This window comes from Penicillium brevicompactum (genome assembly GCF_028827555.1).
Source record: "Penicillium brevicompactum strain IBT 35665 chromosome Unknown utg000001l_segment0_segment0, whole genome shotgun sequence".
Classification (NCBI taxonomy): domain Eukaryota; kingdom Fungi; phylum Ascomycota; class Eurotiomycetes; order Eurotiales; family Aspergillaceae; genus Penicillium; species Penicillium brevicompactum.
The window spans coordinates 5359511-5382378 of record NW_026623203.1 but is presented as its reverse complement, the minus strand read 5'-3'; the positions used below and the strand labels follow the sequence as shown (position 1 = coordinate 5382378).

The 22868-nt window shown below is 47.7% G+C and overlaps 6 protein-coding genes across 6 annotated transcripts; 2 read left to right on the top strand and 4 right to left on the bottom strand.

The window, feature by feature from the left end:
- Nucleotides 1-703: 703 nt before the first annotated feature.
- N7506_001798 (aromatic alcohol reductase) lies at nt 704-1978 on the top strand (the record flags this gene model as incomplete). The annotated part of the gene is made up of 4 exons (XM_056951094.1): nt 704-790; nt 857-1141; nt 1204-1530; nt 1601-1978. 4 exons carry the CDS (start codon nt 704-706, stop codon nt 1976-1978), a joined length of 1077 nt encoding a protein of 358 aa, XP_056817009.1.
- Nucleotides 1979-7301: 5323 nt separating this feature from the next.
- Nucleotides 7302-10623, top strand: N7506_001797 (ankyrin repeat domain-containing protein; the record flags this gene model as incomplete). The annotated part of the gene is made up of 2 exons (XM_056951093.1): nt 7302-10463; nt 10585-10623. 2 exons carry the CDS (start codon nt 7302-7304, stop codon nt 10621-10623), a joined length of 3201 nt encoding a protein of 1066 aa, XP_056817008.1.
- A 547-nt stretch (nt 10624-11170) lies between these two features.
- On the bottom strand, nt 11171-12148 carry N7506_001796 (uncharacterized protein; the record flags this gene model as incomplete). Its single annotated transcript, XM_056951092.1, has 1 exon — nt 11171-12148. One exon carries the CDS (start codon nt 12146-12148, stop codon nt 11171-11173), a length of 978 nt encoding a protein of 325 aa, XP_056817007.1.
- Nucleotides 12149-14292: 2144 nt separating this feature from the next.
- Nucleotides 14293-14559, bottom strand: N7506_001795 (uncharacterized protein; the record flags this gene model as incomplete). The annotated part of the gene is made up of 1 exon (XM_056951091.1): nt 14293-14559. One exon carries the CDS (start codon nt 14557-14559, stop codon nt 14293-14295), a length of 267 nt encoding a protein of 88 aa, XP_056817006.1.
- Nucleotides 14560-16181: 1622 nt separating this feature from the next.
- Nucleotides 16182-20035, bottom strand: N7506_001794 (uncharacterized protein; the record flags this gene model as incomplete). Its single annotated transcript, XM_056951090.1, has 7 exons — nt 16182-18372; nt 18430-18589; nt 18655-18883; nt 18937-19227; nt 19281-19340; nt 19399-19624; nt 19686-20035. 7 exons carry the CDS (start codon nt 20033-20035, stop codon nt 16182-16184), a joined length of 3507 nt encoding a protein of 1168 aa, XP_056817005.1.
- A 1158-nt stretch (nt 20036-21193) lies between these two features.
- Nucleotides 21194-22362, bottom strand: N7506_001793 (uncharacterized protein; the record flags this gene model as incomplete). Its single annotated transcript, XM_056951089.1, has 3 exons — nt 21194-21702; nt 21796-22102; nt 22126-22362. The coding sequence occupies 3 exons, from the start codon at nt 22360-22362 to the stop codon at nt 21194-21196; spliced, it is 1053 nt and encodes a 350-aa protein (XP_056817004.1).
- Nucleotides 22363-22868: the final 506 nt, after the last annotated feature.

Sequence of the window (22868 nt, the reverse complement as noted above, 5' to 3'; positions counted from 1 at the left end):
CTAACCTGCTTACGCATCAAGGGTTATCTTTCACTTGGACCTCCTGATTTCGGCTAGATGATCTAGTTCGGGTTCTAGCATCGTCTCATTTCCCATTATCTGTCGACTACTTTTCCAGTGCTGCCAATCTCTTTCTTTGCAATGGCGCAATTTGTTCGAAGTACTGCTATTGATTGGGATTTTGGGACACCCACCTCCTACAAGGCCTGCTTAGTAATGGAGGGTAATATGTCGGTAAAGGTGGAGAGGGATCTTACTAGCGCAATTTGTTTCATTCAACACCCACTGCACCCTGATTCCCAAGGCATCAACCGCTGAATCAGCATATGGAAGCTCCTTTATCTTTACCATCAGCTCTATATAGAAAGACTCATCTCAAATATTGGGCAATGGCCTCATTGGTTAATTCTAGTATAGTGCACACCGCATCTCTCGGAAGCGATATAATAGTTAACTACATTACGCGAAAGTAGCATGACTAATCCCACCAGCCATGATCTCATTTTGACGCAAAGAACGAATGTCCCCCCACCTTTCGCCTACCATAAATGAGGAAGTGTATAGCAAAGTCATCATTGCGTAGGATGGAAATCCATAACGCTTCTCCTTCATTTCATTCTCGTTTCTAACCCTTCGTTGATCACTACATCCCTCTGCCGCAGCTCACGTCTTCTATACTGTAAGACCGATAAGAATTGCCGAGATGTCGAAGACCAATGTTTTGCTGGTCGGAGCAGCAGGTGAAACCGGGGGATCCATAGCCCACGGGCTGTTGGACGATGGCAACTTTGTAGGTAGCCAGCTTCGATATAGTCGATTGAGCCCATACTAACGGTATCACAATTCTGTGATTCAGGAGGTTATCGCTCTCATCCGCCCCACCTCGATTCGGAAACCTTCTACCACGCGCCTCGAAGATAAGGGGCTTCAAATTAGAAGATGTGACTTGAAAGATACAGAGGAACATCTCATCGAAGCTTTGACAGATATTGATGTGGTTGTTAGTTGTGTCGGGCCCACCGAGCAACAGGACCAGATTCACCTCGCCAGGGCCGCCAAGAAAACTCGCGTAAAACGATTCATTCCTTGTGGATTCATCACCGTTTGTCCCCCAGGTGGTATTATGTGGTTGCGTGACGAGGTAAGTGGAATGTGGTGCCGTGGGGCACTGGCCAGTAAGGTGACCGTGCTCGCTTCGCATAGAAAGAAATCGTCTACAACCAGATCCGCCAGCTCTGGCTCCCTTACACTATTGTCGATATCGGCTGGTGGTACCAGCTGGCTTACCCTCGCCTTGAGTCCGGCTGCGTCGACTATGCCATGACATCTGGCAATGACGAGATTGTGGGTGATGGCAACATGCCCACAGCGCTCATAGACTTGCGAGACGTCGGCCGCTATATGGCTAGGATAATTTCCGACCCTCGCACACTAAATAGGAAGATATTCGCTTACAACGTTGTCTCCACACAAAACAAAATCCACGAGCTTATGGAGGAACTCAGCGAAGAAAGCATTGTCCGGAACTATGTATGTTGCAGAGCTCCTTCGGCTCAAATAAGCGAACACGACTTACAAATTTGTCTTTTGCCGACCGCAGATTCCCGAGGAGACGATCTGCAGCAAAACGGTGAAGACGCGACAAGCTAGCGAAACCTATCCTTTCGATACGCGAAAATTTGTGCCACGGTATCTGGCCGAATTTCAACTGTCGTGCTTCATTCGAGGAGACAATAACCCCGAATATGCCAAGTATCTCGGCTACCATTCCACGCAGGAGTTATATCCGGACTTCAAACACACAGATTTCCGAGAGTACCTTGAGTCAGTTATCCGGGGCACGGCAACGGGCATTTACCAGGATCGCATCGTCTCTCGGAAGCACCAACACCACTTCCCTCGCACCGAATCCAGCGATTCCCTCTATACACGGATATTTCCGCGAACAGAGTCGAGCGACTCCCTCTTGTCAAGGTGAAATAATGAGAGCAAAAGCAATCTATGTGACTATTATGCTCAGGAGCATCCATTTCAGGGAACGCCAGTCGTCATAGTGCGGCTTTTTTTGATGATGTTAAATGTTTCTTATAATCATCACTTCCTAGTATACCTTATACCGAAACTATGAATGCACTAGTATGTAGGGCAGCTTGGTTCCATTCTCTTGAAAATAATGGATCCATTATCCAATTTAGAGATAGTGCAGATATAATCCATCCTTTAGGAGTACAAGCATCAGCGTAAAGCATCTTCTAGACGTACTCCAAGTAAGGGATAGTCAGTTCTCCTGTTGAATCACAAAGCGATTTGGGAGGTTATTTATAGGTTCAGTAGATCAAAACACACTATAAACTCGGGAACCTAGCATATATCCTAATCTAAATAGTAATATTCGTAGTCACAGTCGTTGACAATATCCCTGCAACCGGCCGGACCAGGTTGATTGCATTGAAACGAGATTGCCAGCGGGGTAGGCTTGAGCTCGTAGCATTCCATGATGCAGCAGTACAATATGTCGTACAAAAGAAGTGGATTCTTACTAGCGTGTAGGCCTCTTATTCAGCATCTACGTCGTACCTGATTCTGATGGTATCAATAGCTGAATACTAGCACACTTTGTTCGATCCGGTAGTTAGAAGACATCTCATATATCAGTCCGAATCACCTGAATGGTCTATTTGGATACAAGCGTGTACTGCAATCTTCCAAATTGACACAATAGTAAAAGACAGAAGCTATAACCCCATTTGCTAGAGAGACCCATAGTTCATGGTCGAGGTTTTGGATGTCCCGAAGAAGGCTGCGCAGGCCGTCCGCAACTCCAAGAATTCGGAAGAGACGCTGTGTACTGAACCATTCCAGGCATCTGCAGGTTTTGATCAGAGCCTGAAACAGAGTTATTTCAGTCGCAGAATCGATTTTGGCTCCCACATTGAAAGTTAGAGTGTCTTGCGGCTGAGTGACTGATCTCGGCTCGGCACACGTATAAATGTTAGCATGGTTGACGGCCTACTGAATGTAACGGTTGTTTGAATAAAATCGATTGACATTGTCAAATGAGAGCACGGGCATTCGAGTTCTGGTTTAGGGGGATGATAAAGCACTCAGAGAAGGTTGACACGGGTAAAATATATACAAAGATTAGGACGGTGTACATGTACTTATGTATTTCTACACCCTGGACTACGCGTCCGGATCAAATGTCCTTATATGAGGTGCAATTATATGGCACTTTGTAGCGGCGAATTAAAATTACAAGATACCAAATGCATATTTTTTAAAGATTGCAGCAGACCCTGGGAGCCCACAGGGCGAATCCAGGAGCTGGCTTGGTCCCAAGAACTCGGACACGATTTTGGTGCCGCCGACCCAACGAATAGAAATAGCGCTTTATCTTGAAAAACTATTATCTAGATGATCTCCATATGAATTGCCACAATGGCAGCGAATTATTAAAAAGGCAGCTGATGTAGCTGATCCTTAGCTGGGCTTTGTTTTGTTGAGCATCATTTGCGTGAAGAGCATATGGCACTTATGATTAACGATTCCCAGAGATTGACCTGATTCATGATTCTGCTGTTTCTTACTTTATCTGAGCGTTTTCTTGAAAGAGATCTGCCTCGCCTTCCTGTATTCGAATTAATCCTTTCTTGAGGACACAATGCGACTGAATACTTCCGCAGCCACAATTCGAATGCGTCTTGCCCTCTTTTCCTTGCCACGACCTGGCTGCTGACCCTTGCCGGTCCCAGTTCCGCCCCTCTACGCTTTGCGGTCGTTCTGCGAAACTGCGCACAATCTGACCTTGCCCCTACCAGTGACGCTATATTGGACATCACATTCCGAAGCCTCGTGGACAATGTTGTCGTGGGCACTGGGATTGTGGCCCTAGTCTCAGCCCTGCTTTCCATCTGTGGAATCGTCCTTGTAGCACACCAAAGATGGCTGCGAGAAGACCGCAAGTATCGACCTTTCTACGGCTGCAATCTAAGCATGCTCCGTTCTTGGTCTGACTAGCCTGCCCACTTTCGCCGATCTCGGAGTATTCTGCTGAACGCGAGGAAGCTACTTTTCTTTCGCTTCCTCGTGTTATGTCTTGTATCCAAATCGACTATAGCTCTTCCTGATATAGACTATTTATCTACGAAATTCAGTCCCCATCTACGTATACGTCAGACCCTCACACTGTTTCTGGGAGCCACATAGCCCCCAGGAAGCCCATTGGAGCTTTGGGGGTCTTGTAGCTCCACCTGAAGAACCGAAGTCATGTTCCTGTTAACAGCATTATCGGCTCATGGAACCTCAAGTGCGGTTCCTGGTGCTATGGCTTGGCCTTCTGGGAAGTAGTCGAAAGACGCAGGTTTGTTCACGGGTCTGATGAAGGTCTCTTGTGAGGGCTTTGCGCGACCTTCGAAGACAAAATATTGACTCTAGGATCCAAAAGTAGGATCCCAGATCTAGCTATTGTACTCCCAGACTCAATTCGTATTCATCCAGGAACGCGCAGAATGAAGACCCCCGGGTTAGAAATCAGTTTCCCAGGAACAGAAACTGGCCCCAGGAGCTAGAAAGGAGTTCCCAGGGTTTAAACAGCTCCTAGAATTGATTTTGGCATTTCTAAAACTATTATGTTTATTCCTAAATCCAAATTAGCAGTATTTGTTGATTAAGTTTATACGCGAACTAAGACATGAAACAAACTGCGAATAGCATATCTGCACGCATTAACATCTACCACTTGTAAACATAAAAGGATCACTTACTAAGGCATGTCTCATTATCACTGCTGCACTATTGTGACGAACATACGTCAATGGAATGGCCGGCTACTGCTGTGGGTAGTATAGTCGGCAAGATTGCCAGTTTCCTATGGAAACTTCGATTTGCGTGTTGGGCTCTCATTCGGTCCAAGGAACTGAAAGCTCTTGATGCTCCATGGTGGTCCGCATATCATTTATAAACGGATTGCTTATGCTTCATGTAAGATCCTTTCAAATTCGACCGGAGCTCCCAGGAATCAACAACCTCTTTTCAGGAATGCGATGGGAATTTTTGGTGGCCAACTAAGTCCAGTTTTCATTGCTCAGGTATATAATAGGGAGCCAGCAAGATGAATTGCCTGGCTAGGTCCTTTCTCAAGCATCTGTATATTGCACCCTTCCTACATGGTTACAGGTACCACTCAAAAATACATTTCTTCGGCCGAGACTATACCTCGAATATCACATCATCCCGAACGCGTTTTCAGAAAACCTTGTCATCATGGCCTGGAGCCCTGCCCACCTCCAAAGGGTATTAGGCCAAGTTTTGGGCCGTCCGCCGCACCGTGAGCGGTGCATCTGGGTGGCAGATGACGGAAATCACTGTCCAAGCACCGTGCTTTCAGCTGTTCCAGGGCCCTCCTTTCGCGTATCCACCAGTGTAGAGGCTATCCTTCCCTTCAAAGCAGTTTGCTGTTTTGAGTGCAGAATGCCATAGTCGTCGACCAAAAGTGTGGACCAACCGCATTTTGCGTTTTTTGGATGCTCGCCTGGATCAACCCAAAAATGTCATGGTTCAATCAGAAACTCATGATTCGGCTCTTTTGATACATCCATGGCCAAACAGCGTGTTCTACAGCGCTGGCGTGACCATGTGTCCCGATGAGGCCTCAAAAAGTAGAAGAGACAGTCCAAAAGGGCAAAGATAGCGGTAAACCCCTGAGTGCACTTAGGGTGGCCAGAGTCGTGAAAATCAGTTGTTTGGATCTTCTCGAGATGGCGAACCACTTCAATTGGGCTTCATTACATGCCTCCAGTAATGGCCATGCAGTTCACCAATAAAGGAAGTTAGTACTCGTGCATCACGTATGATCATTTATGTCCTCTCGCAACTGTCGCACCACAGATTGAAGACACACCATCTGAAGGCCCTCGTCAAATATGTGAAGCAAGGTGGGGTTCTCGAGACCCACGCTGATATCCCTGACAGTGTTCGCGAGCAGCTCTATGCCGAAGAGAACCAGCGACTGGACAAGAAAAAGAAGGCTGCGGAGAACTCCACATTGGGTTCAGTGTGTCCTCCAATCAATATCAATGTCCTTCCGGTTGGATCTCAACAATCGATACAGCCTCCTGCCAATGCTACCATGCCAACCGGACCCAGCTACACCGAATCAATCGTAATCGACGGCCTGCTAGATGTCGCTGTGGACGATTATACAAAATGGCAGCAGTCACGTGTAAGTGACGAGGCATTCAGAGATAATATCAAGAAAGCATGTGATGTGGCTCTCGAGAACTGCCTCGACCTTTTGCAAATCTATGAAGATCAAGATCCAGATTTCTTTGTCAAGCATGGCGTGAAAATAGGTGCTGCTCGGCGGTTCGTGCGTGATATCGGCCTTTGGGTGAAGCGACGCGGGTAAATCACTTGCCTCGAAAATAGCATTCACTTAGTCTAAACTACAAAAGTAGTTTTCGAAATTACTTTTACCTCTCATATTGACCACAGCCTTCCAATATATATAATTGCCTTTGAAACTCACTGTTTTATAACTTTGGCAAATTCGTCGTGTAATGAGTCTGTTACCAACGGTGGACCAGTGTTAGGTAACGCAGATGATTTCGAGGGACCCCATAGCTTTGTAATCTGCTAGTTGGATTTGAGTCTAGTTCTCTCCCTTGACATGATGGTTCCTATTGCGGACCCCCGCATGTCCCTACATTTGCTAGCTGCCTATGGGCAACCAGATGGGAGAAGTAGCCGCCAAGGCTTAGCGCCTGACAGTCACCTGATCGTGGGGCTGAATTTCCCTCTTTCGACTTTGGAGTCTGCTCTCTGTCTGTGACAGCCACACACGAGCTATTTTGCATGGCTTCCACATTGTTTGGTAATGAGAACTCGGGGACTCAGGTGGGGACCAACCATGGTTCGATAACCCAAAACTATTTCTCATCTAGTAAGAGACCTAAAGCCGTGTTCAAGCCAGGCAATATTAACTAGAAGCTACTTTCCGATCTAGACCGACTAGAGACCCCACAGCAGAAGATAGACAACGGTTCGCCTCGCTCCCCATGAGTCAAACAGATTTCCACTCACAAGTGTGACAGAGGTGCTTGAGTCACTGGCATTTCCGCAGATGCTTGACAGGAGGGATAATATCGAGCCATGCCATACGAATACCTGCAAATGGATTTTAGAGCTGGAAGAGTACCAGTCCTGGAGGAGCCAGTCCCACGGTCTGCTATGGATTAAGGGCAATCCAGGTGTAGGAAAGTCGACCTTGATGGTATTTCTGCACGACGAAATCCAAATGTCAGATGCCGACCGCCCTGGTATTCGCCTCGACTTTTTTTTTCACCGCTCGGGGTGCACAGATGCAACGTACACCACTAGGAATGCTCAGATCATTGATGAACCAGCTTTTCGACCGCGATCCAACTGTACGTCCTCAGATACGTGAGAAATACGACCGGCGATGTAAGCAGTTTGGGTATGGCAAACGTCAGTGGGAATGGCCACAGGTGATGCTAGAAGAATTACTAGCAAGTGCCATTCTAGCATCAGCCAACCAACAGCACGTGATGGTTTTTGTGGATGCTCTTGACGAGGCCGGGGCTAAATCTGCTCAGCAGCTGGCAGAATATTTTCATCGCCTCGTCGATCACGCCGAGAAAATGAAACTATGCATCCAAGTTTGTATCTCATGTCGACACTATCCTATCATGGAAAGTGGACAGGCTATAGAGATAAAGGTGGAAGATCATAATCAGCAAGACATTGCCACATATGTCCAAGACAAACTTGTGAAGACAGAGGCCAAAGACAACGCCAGCCAGAAGATGAGGGAAATGCTAGTCGAGCAGTTAACCCAGCAAGCGAATGGAGTTTTCCAATGGGTTCATATTATGATTCCCCTCATCGAGCGGAAAGTTCGTGAAGGAGAATCGTTTGACGACATCTGTTGCTGGTTACGCGAGGTCCCAGCTGACCTGGAAGATGTTTACACGTATATTCTGAACGACGTGATAGAGAAGAGAAACCGCGAGCAGTCATTTGTCTTCTTTCAATGGGTATGTCTGGCTGAGCGACCTCTAACTGTGACCGAGATGCGATATGCTCTCGTGGCTATGAATGTGCGGGAACCGCTGTCTCCGAAGAAATGGGAAAGAATCTCCGGTTTCATCAAAAGCAACGAAAAAATGCTGTCAAGAATCAAGGCTCTTTCCGGCGGACTAGCCGAAGTCGTCCCAAGCGGGGATAAGAATGAGACTGTACAGGTAGTACACCAGTCAGTTAATGATTTCTTGCGCAAAAAAGGGCTTCAAGCTTTGTGTCATAATATCGGCATGAGCATGTCGTCCATGAACGAGAATACGATTCTTTCTCATTGCCAGGCAACTCTCTACCGATCGTGCTTAGTGTATCTTGCAACAGTTCATATACTGGCAGGAACCAGCGGGCTCAAAGGAACTAAAGAGGGCCTTATCCAAGAATATTCGTTGATTCATTATGCCACTACGAACCTATTTATTCATGCGGAAAAAGCTGCTGAGATTCGTTCCGATGTTCTACAGGATGAGAAAGAGATTCTACAACGAGTGCTCAGTTTTTGGGTCGGGAGTTACCAGAAACTAGATGAGTATAACGGACTATGCCCACCAAGAGGCACAACACTGTTACATATGGCTGCCGCTGCCAACCTAAAGGATCTCATCGAGCCTGTGGTGTCGGATATTCAGGATGTCGCTATAAGGAACACAGATGGAGATACAGCGTTACACTTGGCAGCCCGAGGGGGTCATGTCACGGCCGGCAAAATACTCCGGAGGAAGGGAGCCGACCAAGAGGCCAAGAGTCACAACGGCAAGACACCATTATATGAGGCAGCCAGTGGTGGATATACATACTTTGTCAAATGGCTCCTTGAGGAGGGCGTGAATGTGGAAATAGGAGGGAGTCGAGGTGCGCTACAAGCAGCTTCTCTTGGAGGCTATGAGGGCCTTGTGGGGATATTGCTTCAAGCTGGCGCCGATGTCAACGCCCAGGATGGTCAATACGGCAACGCCTTACAGGCCGCTGCATGGAGAGGAAGCCCTGAGACAGTGCAGATACTGCTCGAAGCTGGCGCCGATGTCAACGCCCAGGGTGGTGAATATGGCAACGCCCTACAGGCTGCTGCATACAGGGAAAGCAGTGAGATCGTGCAAATGCTTCTCAACGCTGGCGCCGATGTCAACGTCCAGGGTGGTCAATACGACAACGCCCTACAGGCTGCTGCATACGGGGAGAGCAGTGAGACGGTGCAAATGCTTCTCAACGCTGGCGCCGATGTCAACGTCCAGGGTGGTCAATACGGCAACGCCCTACAGGCTGCTGCATACGGGGAGAGCAGTGAGACGGTGCAAATGCTTCTCAACGCTGGCGCCGATGTCAACGTCCAGGGTGGTCAATACGGCAACGCCCTACAGGCCGCTGCACATGATGGAAGACCTGAGAAAGTGCAGATACTGCTCGAAGCTGGCGCCGATGTCAACGCCCAGGGTGGTGAATATGGCAATGCCCTACAGGCTGCTGCATACAGGGAAAGCAGTGAGACGGTGCAGATACTGCTCGGAGCTGGCGCCGATGTCAACGCCCAGGGTGGTGAATATGGCAATGCCCTACAGGCTGCTGCATACAGGGAAAGCAGTGAGACGGTGCAGATACTGCTCGGAGCTGGCGCCGATGTCAACGCCCAGGGTGGTGAATATGGCAACGCCCTACAGGCCGCTGCATGTGATGGAAGCCCTGAGAAAGTGCAGATACTGCTCGAAGCTGGCGCCGATGTCAACGCTCGAGGTGGTGAATATGGATCATCTCTCTTGGCGGCTATTCATGAGGGCTATGCTGATGAAGTTCAAATCCTTCTTCGTGCCGGAGCAGATTCTCTGTTAAAAGATAAACTTGGCCGCACTCCTCTTCATATTGCCGCTTCAAAGAACATGCTCCATATTTTCCGTTTGTTTCCACAACTAGCGTCAGCCCTCAATAACTATAGCGACTTCCTACAAACTCCCCTCCACCTGGCAGTTTGTCATGGTCACATTCGTTTCGCTATTGCCCTTCTCAATTCTGGTGCTGATCCGTCACTTCCAGATGGTTATGGTCGACATATCATGGACTTGGCATCCGATCACGAAACCCTACTGCAGGAAATACATTGTAATCACTGCTCTGATTTGGTGTTGACGCCTCCTGATACTCAAGAGGTGACTGTTCATCGATCAGTACTTAAACTCATCGAGGCATTTCCATATTCCAAATCCAAGTCCTCATGGCTCATTCTACAACAATTAGGCCGCTATTTTTTGTTTCTTGGCCAATTCAACAACGCGCGCTATCTGTTCCAGCTTCATCTACGTCAGGGTGTTTCCTCCAAAACGGATATCTGTCAGATCTCCTGCAATATGTGCAACCGGATTATCACCGGGACTCGCTTTGTATGCACACTGTGCGTCTGCATGGATCTCTGTTCCTCCTGTGTACAGAAGTACCCCTGCCATAGCCGATTGCATCCAAATCTAAAGCACAAAGTCTTCGAAGTGTCTAATGTGCTTGTAGAAGACTCCCAATTCACCGGGGTACTTTCAGAGCGATTGACACTTTTCTTAAGCAATATCGCTCACGAAAATCCTGGGCAAAGCGCCAATAAACCTGAGATAGAGCTATCACATGATTCCGTGATTTCTCTGCCACTGAGCAAGGCGGCCCTTGTATTGAAACTCACTTTTAGCCTGGTAACAATAGGTTTTGCAATCTTATTTGGGGTTTCAGCTACTGTTCTGGGCGTTTGGTATTTCTGATCAAGTTAATTTCTATTTCATACACTCTATCTATCTGATATTTGCAATACATATCACTCGACATTAGATGCATTCCGATATTGGCGCACCACATACAGCTATTCTGTTTTTTATTTGCCGTCAAGTATTTTTGCGGTGCCCAATGTCAAGGACATACCTAGGTATGATATATGTAGTGCTATATATCTGTATTGTAAGATGCGGCTATAAAGCTGAGAGAGCGATTGGCAAATCGGAACCTCAAAGGCTTATCCAATCAAGACCCACGGCTATCGGAATCATCTCTCGAGTATCAAAGTTGTCTATAATAGGAAATATAGGCTCCGTAAAACTCGGTGTCCAATTCAGGTTTCTTCTAATGCTAGACCTGCGTGACGGAAATGTCCTTCCGCACTTTTCTCTCTCGCACCGACAATATCAACACACCATTCAAGAAAGCGATCAAAACCTTGATCCGGGTCATTTTCGTAGGACTGCCAATTGCGCCGAATAAAGGCTTTTAGTTCAGCAAAGAACTCCTCAATAGGATTCAAGTCGGGAGAGTATGGAGGCAGATACACTAGCTTTACGCCGGCTTCAGAACACATCGTTTCTATTCGACCGGAATGGTGAAAGGATGCGTTGTCCATGACCAACACAGACTTCGGCTCAGGCCACCTACCGCAGTGTTGAAGAAGCTGTCCAATGAAATCCTCGAAGACGGATGCATCAGTCGAGCCTCGGAACACCCGAGAGAGAACAATACCATCTTGAGCATATGCCGGTAGTATCTGATATCGTTGATCCCGGTGGAATTTGGACACTTGAACTGGGGCCACCCCAAGTGGAGACCATCCCGTTCGCCTAAAGCCTATCCTTTTATCACATCCAGACTCGTCCACATAGATAAGGTGGTACGACTGGAAATCCGAGATAAAATGAGTATACTCGTCACGCAGATCTAGGTTGCGTTCTCGAGCCTTGACTCGGGCGGTCTTTTTAGACCAGCCTTTATAAGCAAGAGCGCGGCTGATACTCGATTTTGTTGCTTGGATTTCGAATTCGTCCCACAGGAAAATTGCCATCTCGTCAAGGTAGAGGTTAGGCCTTTCGAGCAGGTGATCACAAAGAGCTGTCAACATAACCGGAGAGATGCTTCGTGGTCGACCACCTTTATTCGGTGGCGCTTTGACGCTACCAAAGTCTTTTATATTGGAGGATATTCTTAGGATGGTACTCCTGTGGCAGCCAGCAGCCTTTGCCATCTGCGAGACAGATAGCTCTCCACTGTGAATCATATCATAAATAAGCTCATGCTTTGACGCGGCAAGATTGGGTGCCATCGTAGCGCCACTCACTTATGATTATCATCAAGAGTTCGTATACCAAGGGAGAGAGGTTTCGAGGTGGGGCACGGAGGTGTCGAGCGTATTGATGTTACAAGCGAAAACAGCCAACTACAGCCTGAGGTATTCATTGTAAGAAACAATACGATCCGCACTGACAGGGCTATCTCGGAAAAACTCCCAAGATGTATTAGCGCCGCTTAGTCATTTGGGTTCTAAACAGTCAAAGAGTGGAAGGTGGTCGCGCCAGTTTCGAGACGTACTGTAGCTACTGCGTTGAATTGTGTATTTCTTTAAGGTCCGGGCAAATCGAACCTAGGTGGTTGGGAAAGCCCCAGGCTCTGAGATTTTGGCATGGGGTAATATGGTCATGACTCTGCGCGTGTTGATACACGTGCTTGACCATTCCCGATTTTTGGGTGGGGGGTGGGGGGGAGGGGCTAAGGTATATTCAGAATAACATCTTATTGGCGGATTACGAGTGGGTAGTTAGTGTGTCCATTTCAGTCACCTACGCACATCTTTCAACTAAAGCGCCCAGGGTAATAACTGACGCACTGCTGCTATGTTGAAACAAAATATGATATAATAACAACTCGGTCGTGAAATTGCACATTTCAACACTATCCTAGCGGGGTTGCGGTGTGAATATGAAGTGTTAGTCTTGTCTTGTAGTAGCCTCACAATTACACAGATATTATGGCTACGCACTCACCTATTGTAGTAGGGAAACCGCGCCACATCTCATATGCGCACGACGCCCAGAATGGTAGTTTTAGCCCGCGAGCATAGAGGATCAAGCATCCTACACATATTCGAGAAACAGCATCGTTTTCCTATTCCGGCCGTATTGGCGCCCTGCTTCTCTCCCCATGATCCCCACCGAGCACTGAGCACCCCCGTCGTCTTGTCTGCGATGTCAGACTGCCAGCGCGCTCTTCCCACTTCAGTATATACTCTTTGTCCACTTTACATGCGGCTCAGAATAGCTAATTGGGGAATCACATTGCTCCAGTACTAAGGCCTGACGAATGATGTTTAAGAGTCTGTAGACTAGTCTTAATTGGTCAACAAAACTCCGACAAGTTTGTCTCATATAAACCCTGATATTACTTTTTGTTCAAATAGCTTTCGCTTTGGAATGTTCGAAATGCTAAAGGAGGATATTATCGCCATGCTGAATCAGAAATGGTTGACAAATGCGAATTAGCTACTGACTCTCGTACCGACCTCGTTCTATAAAGCCCCGAGAGCATCAACAATGCTATCTTTAAATTCACCACGCTCAGTGAGCGAGCCATCTAGGTTACGTAATGGTCAGGTGATGCTTACTTGAAAACAATCTCGGATTACTGATCCTCCTGTATTTCTCACCCAGTTATGATCGGCTGTTGGTTTCAGTACTGTATGTGCAATCTTGACGAGCCGCATTCATGAGACTCGCCAGAATTTCGCCATAATGGCACGTGTCTCATAACCAGGTTGGGAAATACAGATAGGATTCTTGTATCAGTGGGTTCGAAATGTCCTGTGCAGTACATACTGTCGACCATCGATGGATCGGTAAGGTCTCGTACGTAGCAATGAATTATCACTAAACAGCTGTTCTTCTCCATATGTACATCCATACATCCTCAGACTAAGGGGCTTGCTTCTAAATAAGCTCCTCTTCTGTAGATCCAAACCGAAACGGGCTCTAGTGGTAATCAACCACTGACACATACACCGCTCTTCTACTCATCTTTTCTCCTCATGAGGCGCTTTGATCGTCTGGTTCTAGGATTAGGCTCTTCCCCAGGTTTTCTTTTGATTCTAACGGAGCCTCGTCGATAGGACGGAGGTAAATTGTCGTTCACGGTATGGCTAGTATTGATCGATGGTCCCAACGCACCACTCTGGCCGGGTCTCGAGAGGCCAGGGTGTCCAGAGTACGCCATAAGAGGCTGTCCTAGGGAGGTGAGGCTTTGGTCTTTCTTTTCTGAAGCTTCTATGGTAAGCCTGTTAGTAAATGATAGTTCAAGGAAACTTCAACCATTTCAAATCCACGGTATTTGCTTACCTTTGGAAGTCTCAATAAGTTCCTTCTTTTTCCTTTCCAGATGGCTACAGTCTCTCGATTTGAGCTCCGAGGAATGAGTAAATTAGAATCTCCGGCCATTTAGCACTCTGGATGGCGTCACAACAGGAGTAGAATCCGTGAGTGCCGGTCCCTTTAGTGGAGCGGGCGGGCCTCCATCACTCAGATTTTCATAGAATTCTGGGGTACTCAAGCGCACGGTCTCTCCATCAGAATCAACCTGTTCTGGCGTGTTCTGCCTGCAAGAGGTGTCGGTGATATCGATAAGGATAGGGTTGGAGGCCGAGCCTGGTTCCTTGGACCTATCATCCCAAGGCAAGGGATTGGCCATGATTGCTTGTTCTGAGGCACAATTTGAGTAGATTGATTGGCTAGACTCAGGCGTTAGAGACAGTGATATTTGTTTTTGGCTGGTTAGCAAGTAATTTCCTTTCACAGATGAACTCCATACCTGAACTTCTACGGTGATTCTGTGGGATATTTCTGCAATGGGACGGTCAATATAATCGATGTATTTATAGGCGGGAGTCTGGCAAGGACTGATCTGAAAAAAAGCCTCATATATAGTGCTCATGTCAATGAAGCCAGTGGGCCCGGCGATCTATGAATACAAACTCCTAGGAGGCATGATCCGCTCCAAAATTCCAAATAAAACGCGCGATGGGTCTTGTTTCAAATTTTCGGTGCCTATAGGCTCCTGGAAACCAAAGAGTATATCACATACAGTGAACCGATCAAATCTTCATTGCAATAGAGAAATTCGGAAAATCCTTGTACAGTGCCTGTGCACTTTGTGTATATCCCTCACAGCGCTTCCCGGACGCCGAAAAATAAGCCTAGAACTCCCAGGGACAGATGTTTAGCCCTGGGGTCCTTTGCTTGGTTCCAGGAATCGTTGCTTATAGGGATGGTGCGCAAGACCCCGCCCCGTCACGTCATGTGTACTCTTTTCATCGGGGCATATACACCCCCATCCCGGTGACATGAAATGCCCTGTGTGATGAAACGTCCACCAGGTACCTACATATTCGACCCTTGTCACTCCCAATCCACATTTATGATATTGCTGAGAGCATCAAAAACGATATTTATTTGATCTCTTCTTTGAGGCCTCTTTTCAAATAAAAAATTACACAATGTTAGAGTGGTGGATTACAGGTTCTCATGGACCACCTAAAAACCCACTGTTTACTACCATGACGCCAAGATCATCCACAAAAACGTCTAGGATGGATAGGAGACACAATGTCGTATCATATCGCATACATAGTTATGTTTACTCGTTTTTAATATCACTATAATTGGTTTTGTTTGAAAATATACCAAATTTGGTGGAACCATGCCAGCAGAAAGGTACATAAAACAAAAGTACTGACAAGGGGAATACACGGAAAGTAAAGAATCTTGTAACATGAGGTATGAGAAATACTAGCGCCGTTAAAAGGAACAGCCGCCCCACAACCCTGCCCGCAAATAGGAGATGGCCTGCTTTCAGGAAACACTGGTAAAGGTACCTCGGGACGGCATCAAACTATGAGTGTATACATTGCTGCAGGAGAAGTCACAAAGTATTGATGTACTCGGATGTATGCTATCTCAACACTAAATGCCATAGATACAGGTCTGGGGTTGCAAAGCCTCTTCAAGTTTCCCTTTTGATCGCGGAAGTCCAACAAATATAGAGACTGATCACTGTTTCGGGACATTACGTTCAAACACGTCAACGTATCATTCTTATGCCTGTCATACAACACTTCCGCCTCTTCATATTTTCCGTGGCCAACGAGCACTAATCCAAGGCTGAAAAATTGATGAATTCCTACAGCACAAAAACCACACAGTACTACTATGATACCGATGCTCCGAAGTAACTGCATTCTACTCATGCTGGGAATATTTGCCTTGAGACGGGTAGCTAGTTTGCCGATGGCACCGAAATCGTGTCTCAAGATCTCAGTCGACATCACGGTCATGTTGCTCTCCCAGTGATCGAAGATGCTTTTGCGACAATTGAAGCAACGGATGAGAAGTGGAGAATATTTTCCTAGACAGGATTCCTTGCTGCATGAGAGTACTAGAATTCACAGTCTGTGCCCGTATATGCGCCGGTTCTGCCTCTTCATGTTTCCCTTGGCTGTCAAGCACCAAGCCAGGGTTATTGACACTGGTGAGAGTCTGAGGATTCTCGCGTCCAAGCACCTTCCCTCGGGCTTCTAACGCCCGTCGGTGCATGACTTCGGCCTCTTCATATTTCCCTTGCATGTCAAGCACTGAGGCAAGGTTATTGACACTGGCAAGCGTGTCGGGATGCTCGCGTCCAAGCACCTTCTCACTCCCTTCCAACGCCCGTCGATGCAATACTTCGGCCTCTTCATATTTCCCTTGGCTGTCAAGCACCAAGCCAAGGTTACTCAAACTGGTAAGCGTGTCGGGATGCTCGCGTCCAAGCACCTTCTCACTCCCTTCCAACGCCCGTAGATGCATTGCTTCGGCCTCTTCATATTTCCCTTGCATGTCAAACACCAAGGCAAGGTTATTGACACTGATGAGGGTGGAGGGATGCTCGCGTCCAAGCACCTTCTCACTCCCTTCCAACGCCCGTAGATGCATTGCTTCGGCCTCTTCATATTTCCCTTGGCTGCCGAGCACCGACGCAAGGTGACCAAAACTGGTGAGCGTGTGAGGATGCTCGCGTCCAAGCACCTCTTCGCATCCTTGCAATCCCCGTCGGTGCATGACTTCGGCCTCTTCATATTTCCCTTGCATGTCAAGCACTGAGGCAAGGTTATTGGCACTGGCAAGCGTGTCGGGATGCTCGCGTCCAAGCACCTTCTCTCGTGCTTCAAACGCCCGTCGATGCATCGCTTCCGCCTCTTCATATTTCCCTTGCCTTTCAAAGACTGAGGCAAGGTCATTGACACTGGCAAGCGTGTCGGGATGCTCGCGTCCAAATACCTTCTCTCGTACTTCCAACGCCTGTCGGTACATCGCTTCTGCCTCTTTATAAGCTCCTTGAAGATCTAGAAACAATCCACAATTAGATAAGAGGGTAGCGGTATTTAATCGATCTTCACCCTCTAAGTCACATATAGAATTCAGCACACTCTTGGCATGCGCTAGGAGCGATCGACATTTTGTCCAACTTTCGTAGTTGCCATCTGGAAACACCCGTGCCACAATCCCTCGTGATTTGGCCTGCCAGCTGTAGAGCTGCTGGTGCATCTCCAGCCACGCTCGGACCGATAACTGCACTAGGCGATGCATGTTAAACAACCGTTCGTTAATTTCCAGTTGGATCAGAGAATAATTGAGCAGCGGTACCAATGCATCGTGGAAGTCTAGCTCATCTTGTTCAGACTCGCGCACCAAGTCCTCCGGGATTCCCTGCCGATCGAACATACTCATCAACGCTAGGAGATCTGTCGCCGCGGGCCGCTCCTGACAAATCTGCTCAAACGAGATCTGCCACGTGGTGATCACCGCATACCGAATGCTGGGATCGCGACGGAGATCTGTGGAATCCTCATTTTGAAGAAGCCGTGTCCGCTTCGATTCGCTTTCATGGAAAAGTCGAAGATATGTGGAGACGGTAATAAGTGGCGACCGGTTGGCAATATAGGATCCCGCCTGAGTGATTGCCAGCGGAATGTATTCAAGTGCCTGGACCAGTGCCTTCTCGTCCTCTCCAGATTGGGGGGCCGGAATTCTTGCCCGTAAAAGGGCAAGCGACTCTTCCTCGTTCATTGGCTGAACGTCAATCACATGCCCATCGCTCCCCACCAGATTCCGTGCGGCAAGACCATTTCGGGACGTGACCAGGATTGATCCATGCGCGGCCTGGGGCAGGAACCTCTCCAGTGGCCCTCGTTCATTGGATTCAGTGGCATTGAAAAAGATACCATGGTCATCCGCATTATCTAATACCATCAGCCAGCAACCATTTTGTGGATCACGCAACCACTGGTACACGAGCTGAAGGATATTGATCTTTGGATCGTCCTGTCCCGGAATCTCTGCAACTGTGGCAATCTCCTGATAGCCCTGTTCCAACCGCGCTGCATTGCTGGCGTGGATCCAAAAAATACAGATGTCTGGTGTTGCATCTCGCACGCGATAAGAATACTCGATGGCTGTCTGGGTTTTTCTAAATATCAGGCCTATCAGTTATGATTCTATAGGCCATCTTAGAGGGTCAGCTCACCCAACGCCGGCAAGCCCCACGAGTGCTACCCGCTCGTGACGCTGGCCGATCATCCCATGTTTTTCCTTGATCGCACTGATCTTGGCTTCACGGCCCACAAATGTTGAGTCCCTCTTAAAAGGCACCGTAGAGCACGGCTGAGGCTTCTGACGCGTCTGTGCTGAAAATGCTCTTCATTAGCTCGCAAACACACGCTGCAAAAAGATACTGGAGCAAGTTACTCACTAAACCGAGCCGCCACCAACGATGGTGCGTCCTTCGAGAATTGTTGAAGTCTGTCGCGCACCGTTTGATACCCGGCCGCATCACGCTTGTCGAATTTCACGATCATTGAGTGATCTGCATGCAGCGGCACCTTGTCTTCTACGTGGTCGGGAAGCTGAAGAAGAGCCGAGTCTGTGTCAACCGTTGTCATGAATTCCCCAGTGCGTTTCCAACGTCCGCTTTCCGAGTCCTACAATCGTCAGTGTATATCATAGTCTCTTTGAGATGAAGGCCAACACATACTAATACCAACCGCTTCGTCTGCTCTGTCTCATAGAAGCTGACCACTTTGCGGTCCCGGATGAGATTTTTAAAGTCGGCCAGTTGATGGATCAGGATATCCGAGTTGCTAGAAATCTGTCGCAGTAGTTGCTCTCGCAGATAACTCTTATCCCCTGCTAGCATCTGCTGGATATCGTCCATCACTAATCCTTTATGTGGGATGGCGAAGAGGATCATGCCGTACGTGGCTCGATGCAGCGACGTGATCGCCGGGTGGTCTTCCTCCATCGTCTGGATGGCCCTGACCAGGCACTATACGTTGTCTCAGCATACAAATAATACTGAGCATCAAATGGGGGTCTCACGTGAGCCACGATAATGCCTCCAAAACTGTGCGCGATGAAAATCAAAGGTCTCTGCTGGAGCTACTCGAACAATCAGCCTACACTTGCTATCAATAGATAGTCAGATCATGTCTCCTACCTCCTTTGTATTCCTGATTTTCTTGATCTCCTCCATCAGCTCTCGCCCGTAGTCGAGGATCGTACCGACTCCGTGGCTCGACAGCTTGGAGTTGTACCCGTAGATCATTGTGCGACACTGCGGCAGATCCTTCGACAGGAAGTCCCGGAGCCACATGCGACCGAGATTTCCTCTTCCTTGCCACGATCCGTACGCATGTCCATCGAGTCCGGCGATCGCAATAATACTATGTTGCATGATTAGTTAGTATTGATCTTTCAGGTGTAGATGGAGGTGTATATCCTTACTCTGCATCCACGGGCTTATTTTCGTCCAGCGTATAGAGCTGAGTAAATCCAAAGAAGTGGCAGTCAAAGTTGATATCATCGTCTTCCATCTCAACCTGCCAGTCTCCGAGCGGATCGAGGCTATGGAGGAACTGAGGCAACCCGCCGCGAAACTGTACCAGCGCCACTCTCTGTGTGACACTTTCGTAGCATGAAGGTACGATTGTGATCGCAGCCGTGATACACGATCTCTCCTCGTTGGTGAAGTTGTCGTTGAGGGCCTCCCGTAATGTGGTCTCGAGATCCCCATCGGGCTGTTCCTTCAACAAGCCTGTCACCCGGAAGACGTTCGACTTTCTCTGATTAGCCATAGTGATTTATACTTATACTTGATAGTACAATAGTAATTTTTAGGAGAAGGGAATTTACGTCGATTGTTCATGGACAGCCGCACCAGCAAGGCTGGTGCGGCTGAATCAATCAACGCGTGCGGGGTATTGAGCAGGTACCTATAATCATTGCTACTATCACTTCGAAGATACTACTGTATACCAGATGCAACTTCCTCAGACTTCCTTCATTCGAGGAGAGAGGGGATTCCTTCGTTATATCGAATTAGTCTATTACCACCATCTAAAAGTTATTTTTCTTCCAAAGACTGGTTATCATAACATTAACTTGGTTTTTGCCCTTACATCACGTGGCGCGATTTGAAACTAGCCAGGCCTGGTTTAGCTCTAAGCTAGCCACTTTAGACTTAGCTCCTAATGGGAGGGACGTTCATGTGAAATCCAATCCAAGGTGAACCAAAAGATTTCCTGTTCCTCGGTGATTCTATTGACCCTGAGCTCCACGTGACAAATGACTAATTCAACGGTAAGATATTCCACCAACCCCACCATAAACGATGGTTCAACCTAGATCTCGTTAAACACCCTTGGTGAAGAATGACAATTGGTGAAATTAGTTGAAATTCGCCCGGATAAGTGCACTTGTATCTCTCTGTGCTGTAGCCATGATCGGCAGATGTGGAAATCAACAATGAATGTCGAACACTCCGCGACCGTTCAAGTCTGGGTAATTGATCAACAGTCAAAATTAGTCCATAAATTGAGTAAGGTCAGTATTTCCCAGATATTATTCTTGACGCAGCGGTGGAGGTTCGTACGGAGATTCTATAGTGTGGCCTAGCGTTCTCGAAATCGCCTTAACTGTACTGAGAAATTTCTCTGGCTCCAGTAATCAAGCGGGCCTCACGAAGATGAGGGCCGCCGTAAAATCTTCTTTGTCTAATACTGCAAATTTCAACTTTTACCGCCCTATAACCACAATAGTACATGTATGTCGCAATCTAACACAGTGAAAAAGAATATAATACAAGGTGTGCTGAGCAACGGCCCTCAATTTACTGTGGCCGGGCCTTGAAAGTGGAGTTGATTCTTTCTCGGCACGTAACGGTTATGTAAGGGGATTCCAAGAATGCCTCAAGTTAGTTACAGTATCATGAATTATGTAAAATGCCCTGCACTCTACTCAAGTTCGTCGTTACACATGGCCCTCTGGTCTTTGCTGTGATTTTTTCTCCACCGTAGCCGATGGGCTATCGCAAACCTCCACTCTTTGATCACTTTAAAAAGGAAAAGGAGTACTAACATCAGCATAAGGACACCAGTTACAAATCCGATCAAAGTGCTGAGCCAGTAGCAAGCTGCAAATAACAAAGCACTCGAATATCTCTCATCGGATGTAGAGGCTGCGAGGCTAACCTGCATACAATTCAGAGCGATCGAGAAAAACGCAAATGCAGATATCAAGGGACCTTGAATCCGAGCAAAATACGCTCGATACTGATAATTCTCACGTTGGTAGTGGCTTTTGCCCAGGAGCATGGGCGCGTAATAGTTCAGCCGGGTCAATCGGATCTCTCCGTAATGATATCGTCCCGAAACTTCGTTTTCCGTGATGTCGATCAAACGGGCGGTGAACTGGCAAAATCGATGCCACGTCACCTCTTTAGGAACCAGGCAGAGAGCCGGATCTTATGCAATTCGTAGATCTGATTCATACTGAATCAGGTAGAATTACGTTCGCAGATACCCAAGTGCGGCCTTTCTCAGCTTCACCGCCGCACCATGTTTAGACGGATCACTCATGAACATATCCCAGAATACGAAGGACGTGATGTATTGGGGAAGGGGTTTAAGGAAGATTCGGTTGTCGATCCAGACGAGATGTAGCCGAGGATCTTCGGTGACGATGATCTGTCGGCCCTTCACTCGTTGTCGGTGCAACGAAGAGATATTTCTGCTATCCTGCTTTGACATCCACCAAAGTCTGCCCGATATCGACTCGAGGTCCTCTGACCAGACTTCGCGGCGAATGAATTCAAACAACCCTTTTTCATCGCCAAGTTTGATCCGGGGATGGCCTGGCAGGTACTCAAGCGATGTATCCAAATCACCGTTGAGCTGATCATTTTTGTGGAAGGGGCATGGCACTGGAGAGGTTGCTCTCCTAGTGGCAACGTTGCAATAGCCACATTATGCTTTCCCATCCGCCCTAGGGAATAATGGTTTTTGCTGTGAACTGGCAAGAACTCCGGCGGATCATGCTCGTCGTCAAGAAACTCCTGGGCGGCGATGTACTCCGTAGGTAGAGCACAGATCCAGCCCACAGTATACTCTTTGAGGTCATACATGGTCAGAAAAGTGCTAGAGTGTAAATATTCCAGAGAGGGCGATGATGGGACTGGTAAACTACGCACGAGGCAGATTAGCGCTGTTCAGCTAGGACTAGTGGCCCCCAAATTCCACGATGCTTACTCGGTGCTGATCTAACCTAGCTAAGTTAACCAACTAATTAGTTATTAACTAGGCAGCAATGCTTTCTAAGCGCCCGGCATGAGGTCGTCCACTGATTCGTACTTATAATTGGCTCTCATTCACCCTAGGCAAAAGCCATTGCCACGAGGGGCTATGTGCAGATGCCAAGAGTATAACTGTTTCAGCTGGGGGCTCGTGGCCAATGATTTTCTACCATTGCTTAGCTGGAGGGTCAGTGCAGTGGTCGCACCGGTCCGAAGGATTCTTATCCAGTTCTCACCCGATTCCCACCTCGTCTATTGCGCACTCACCTACGGAGTAGTATCCTTATACCAACAATATGAGAATATACCTATATTATTCCCTAAATTGATAATCTTAG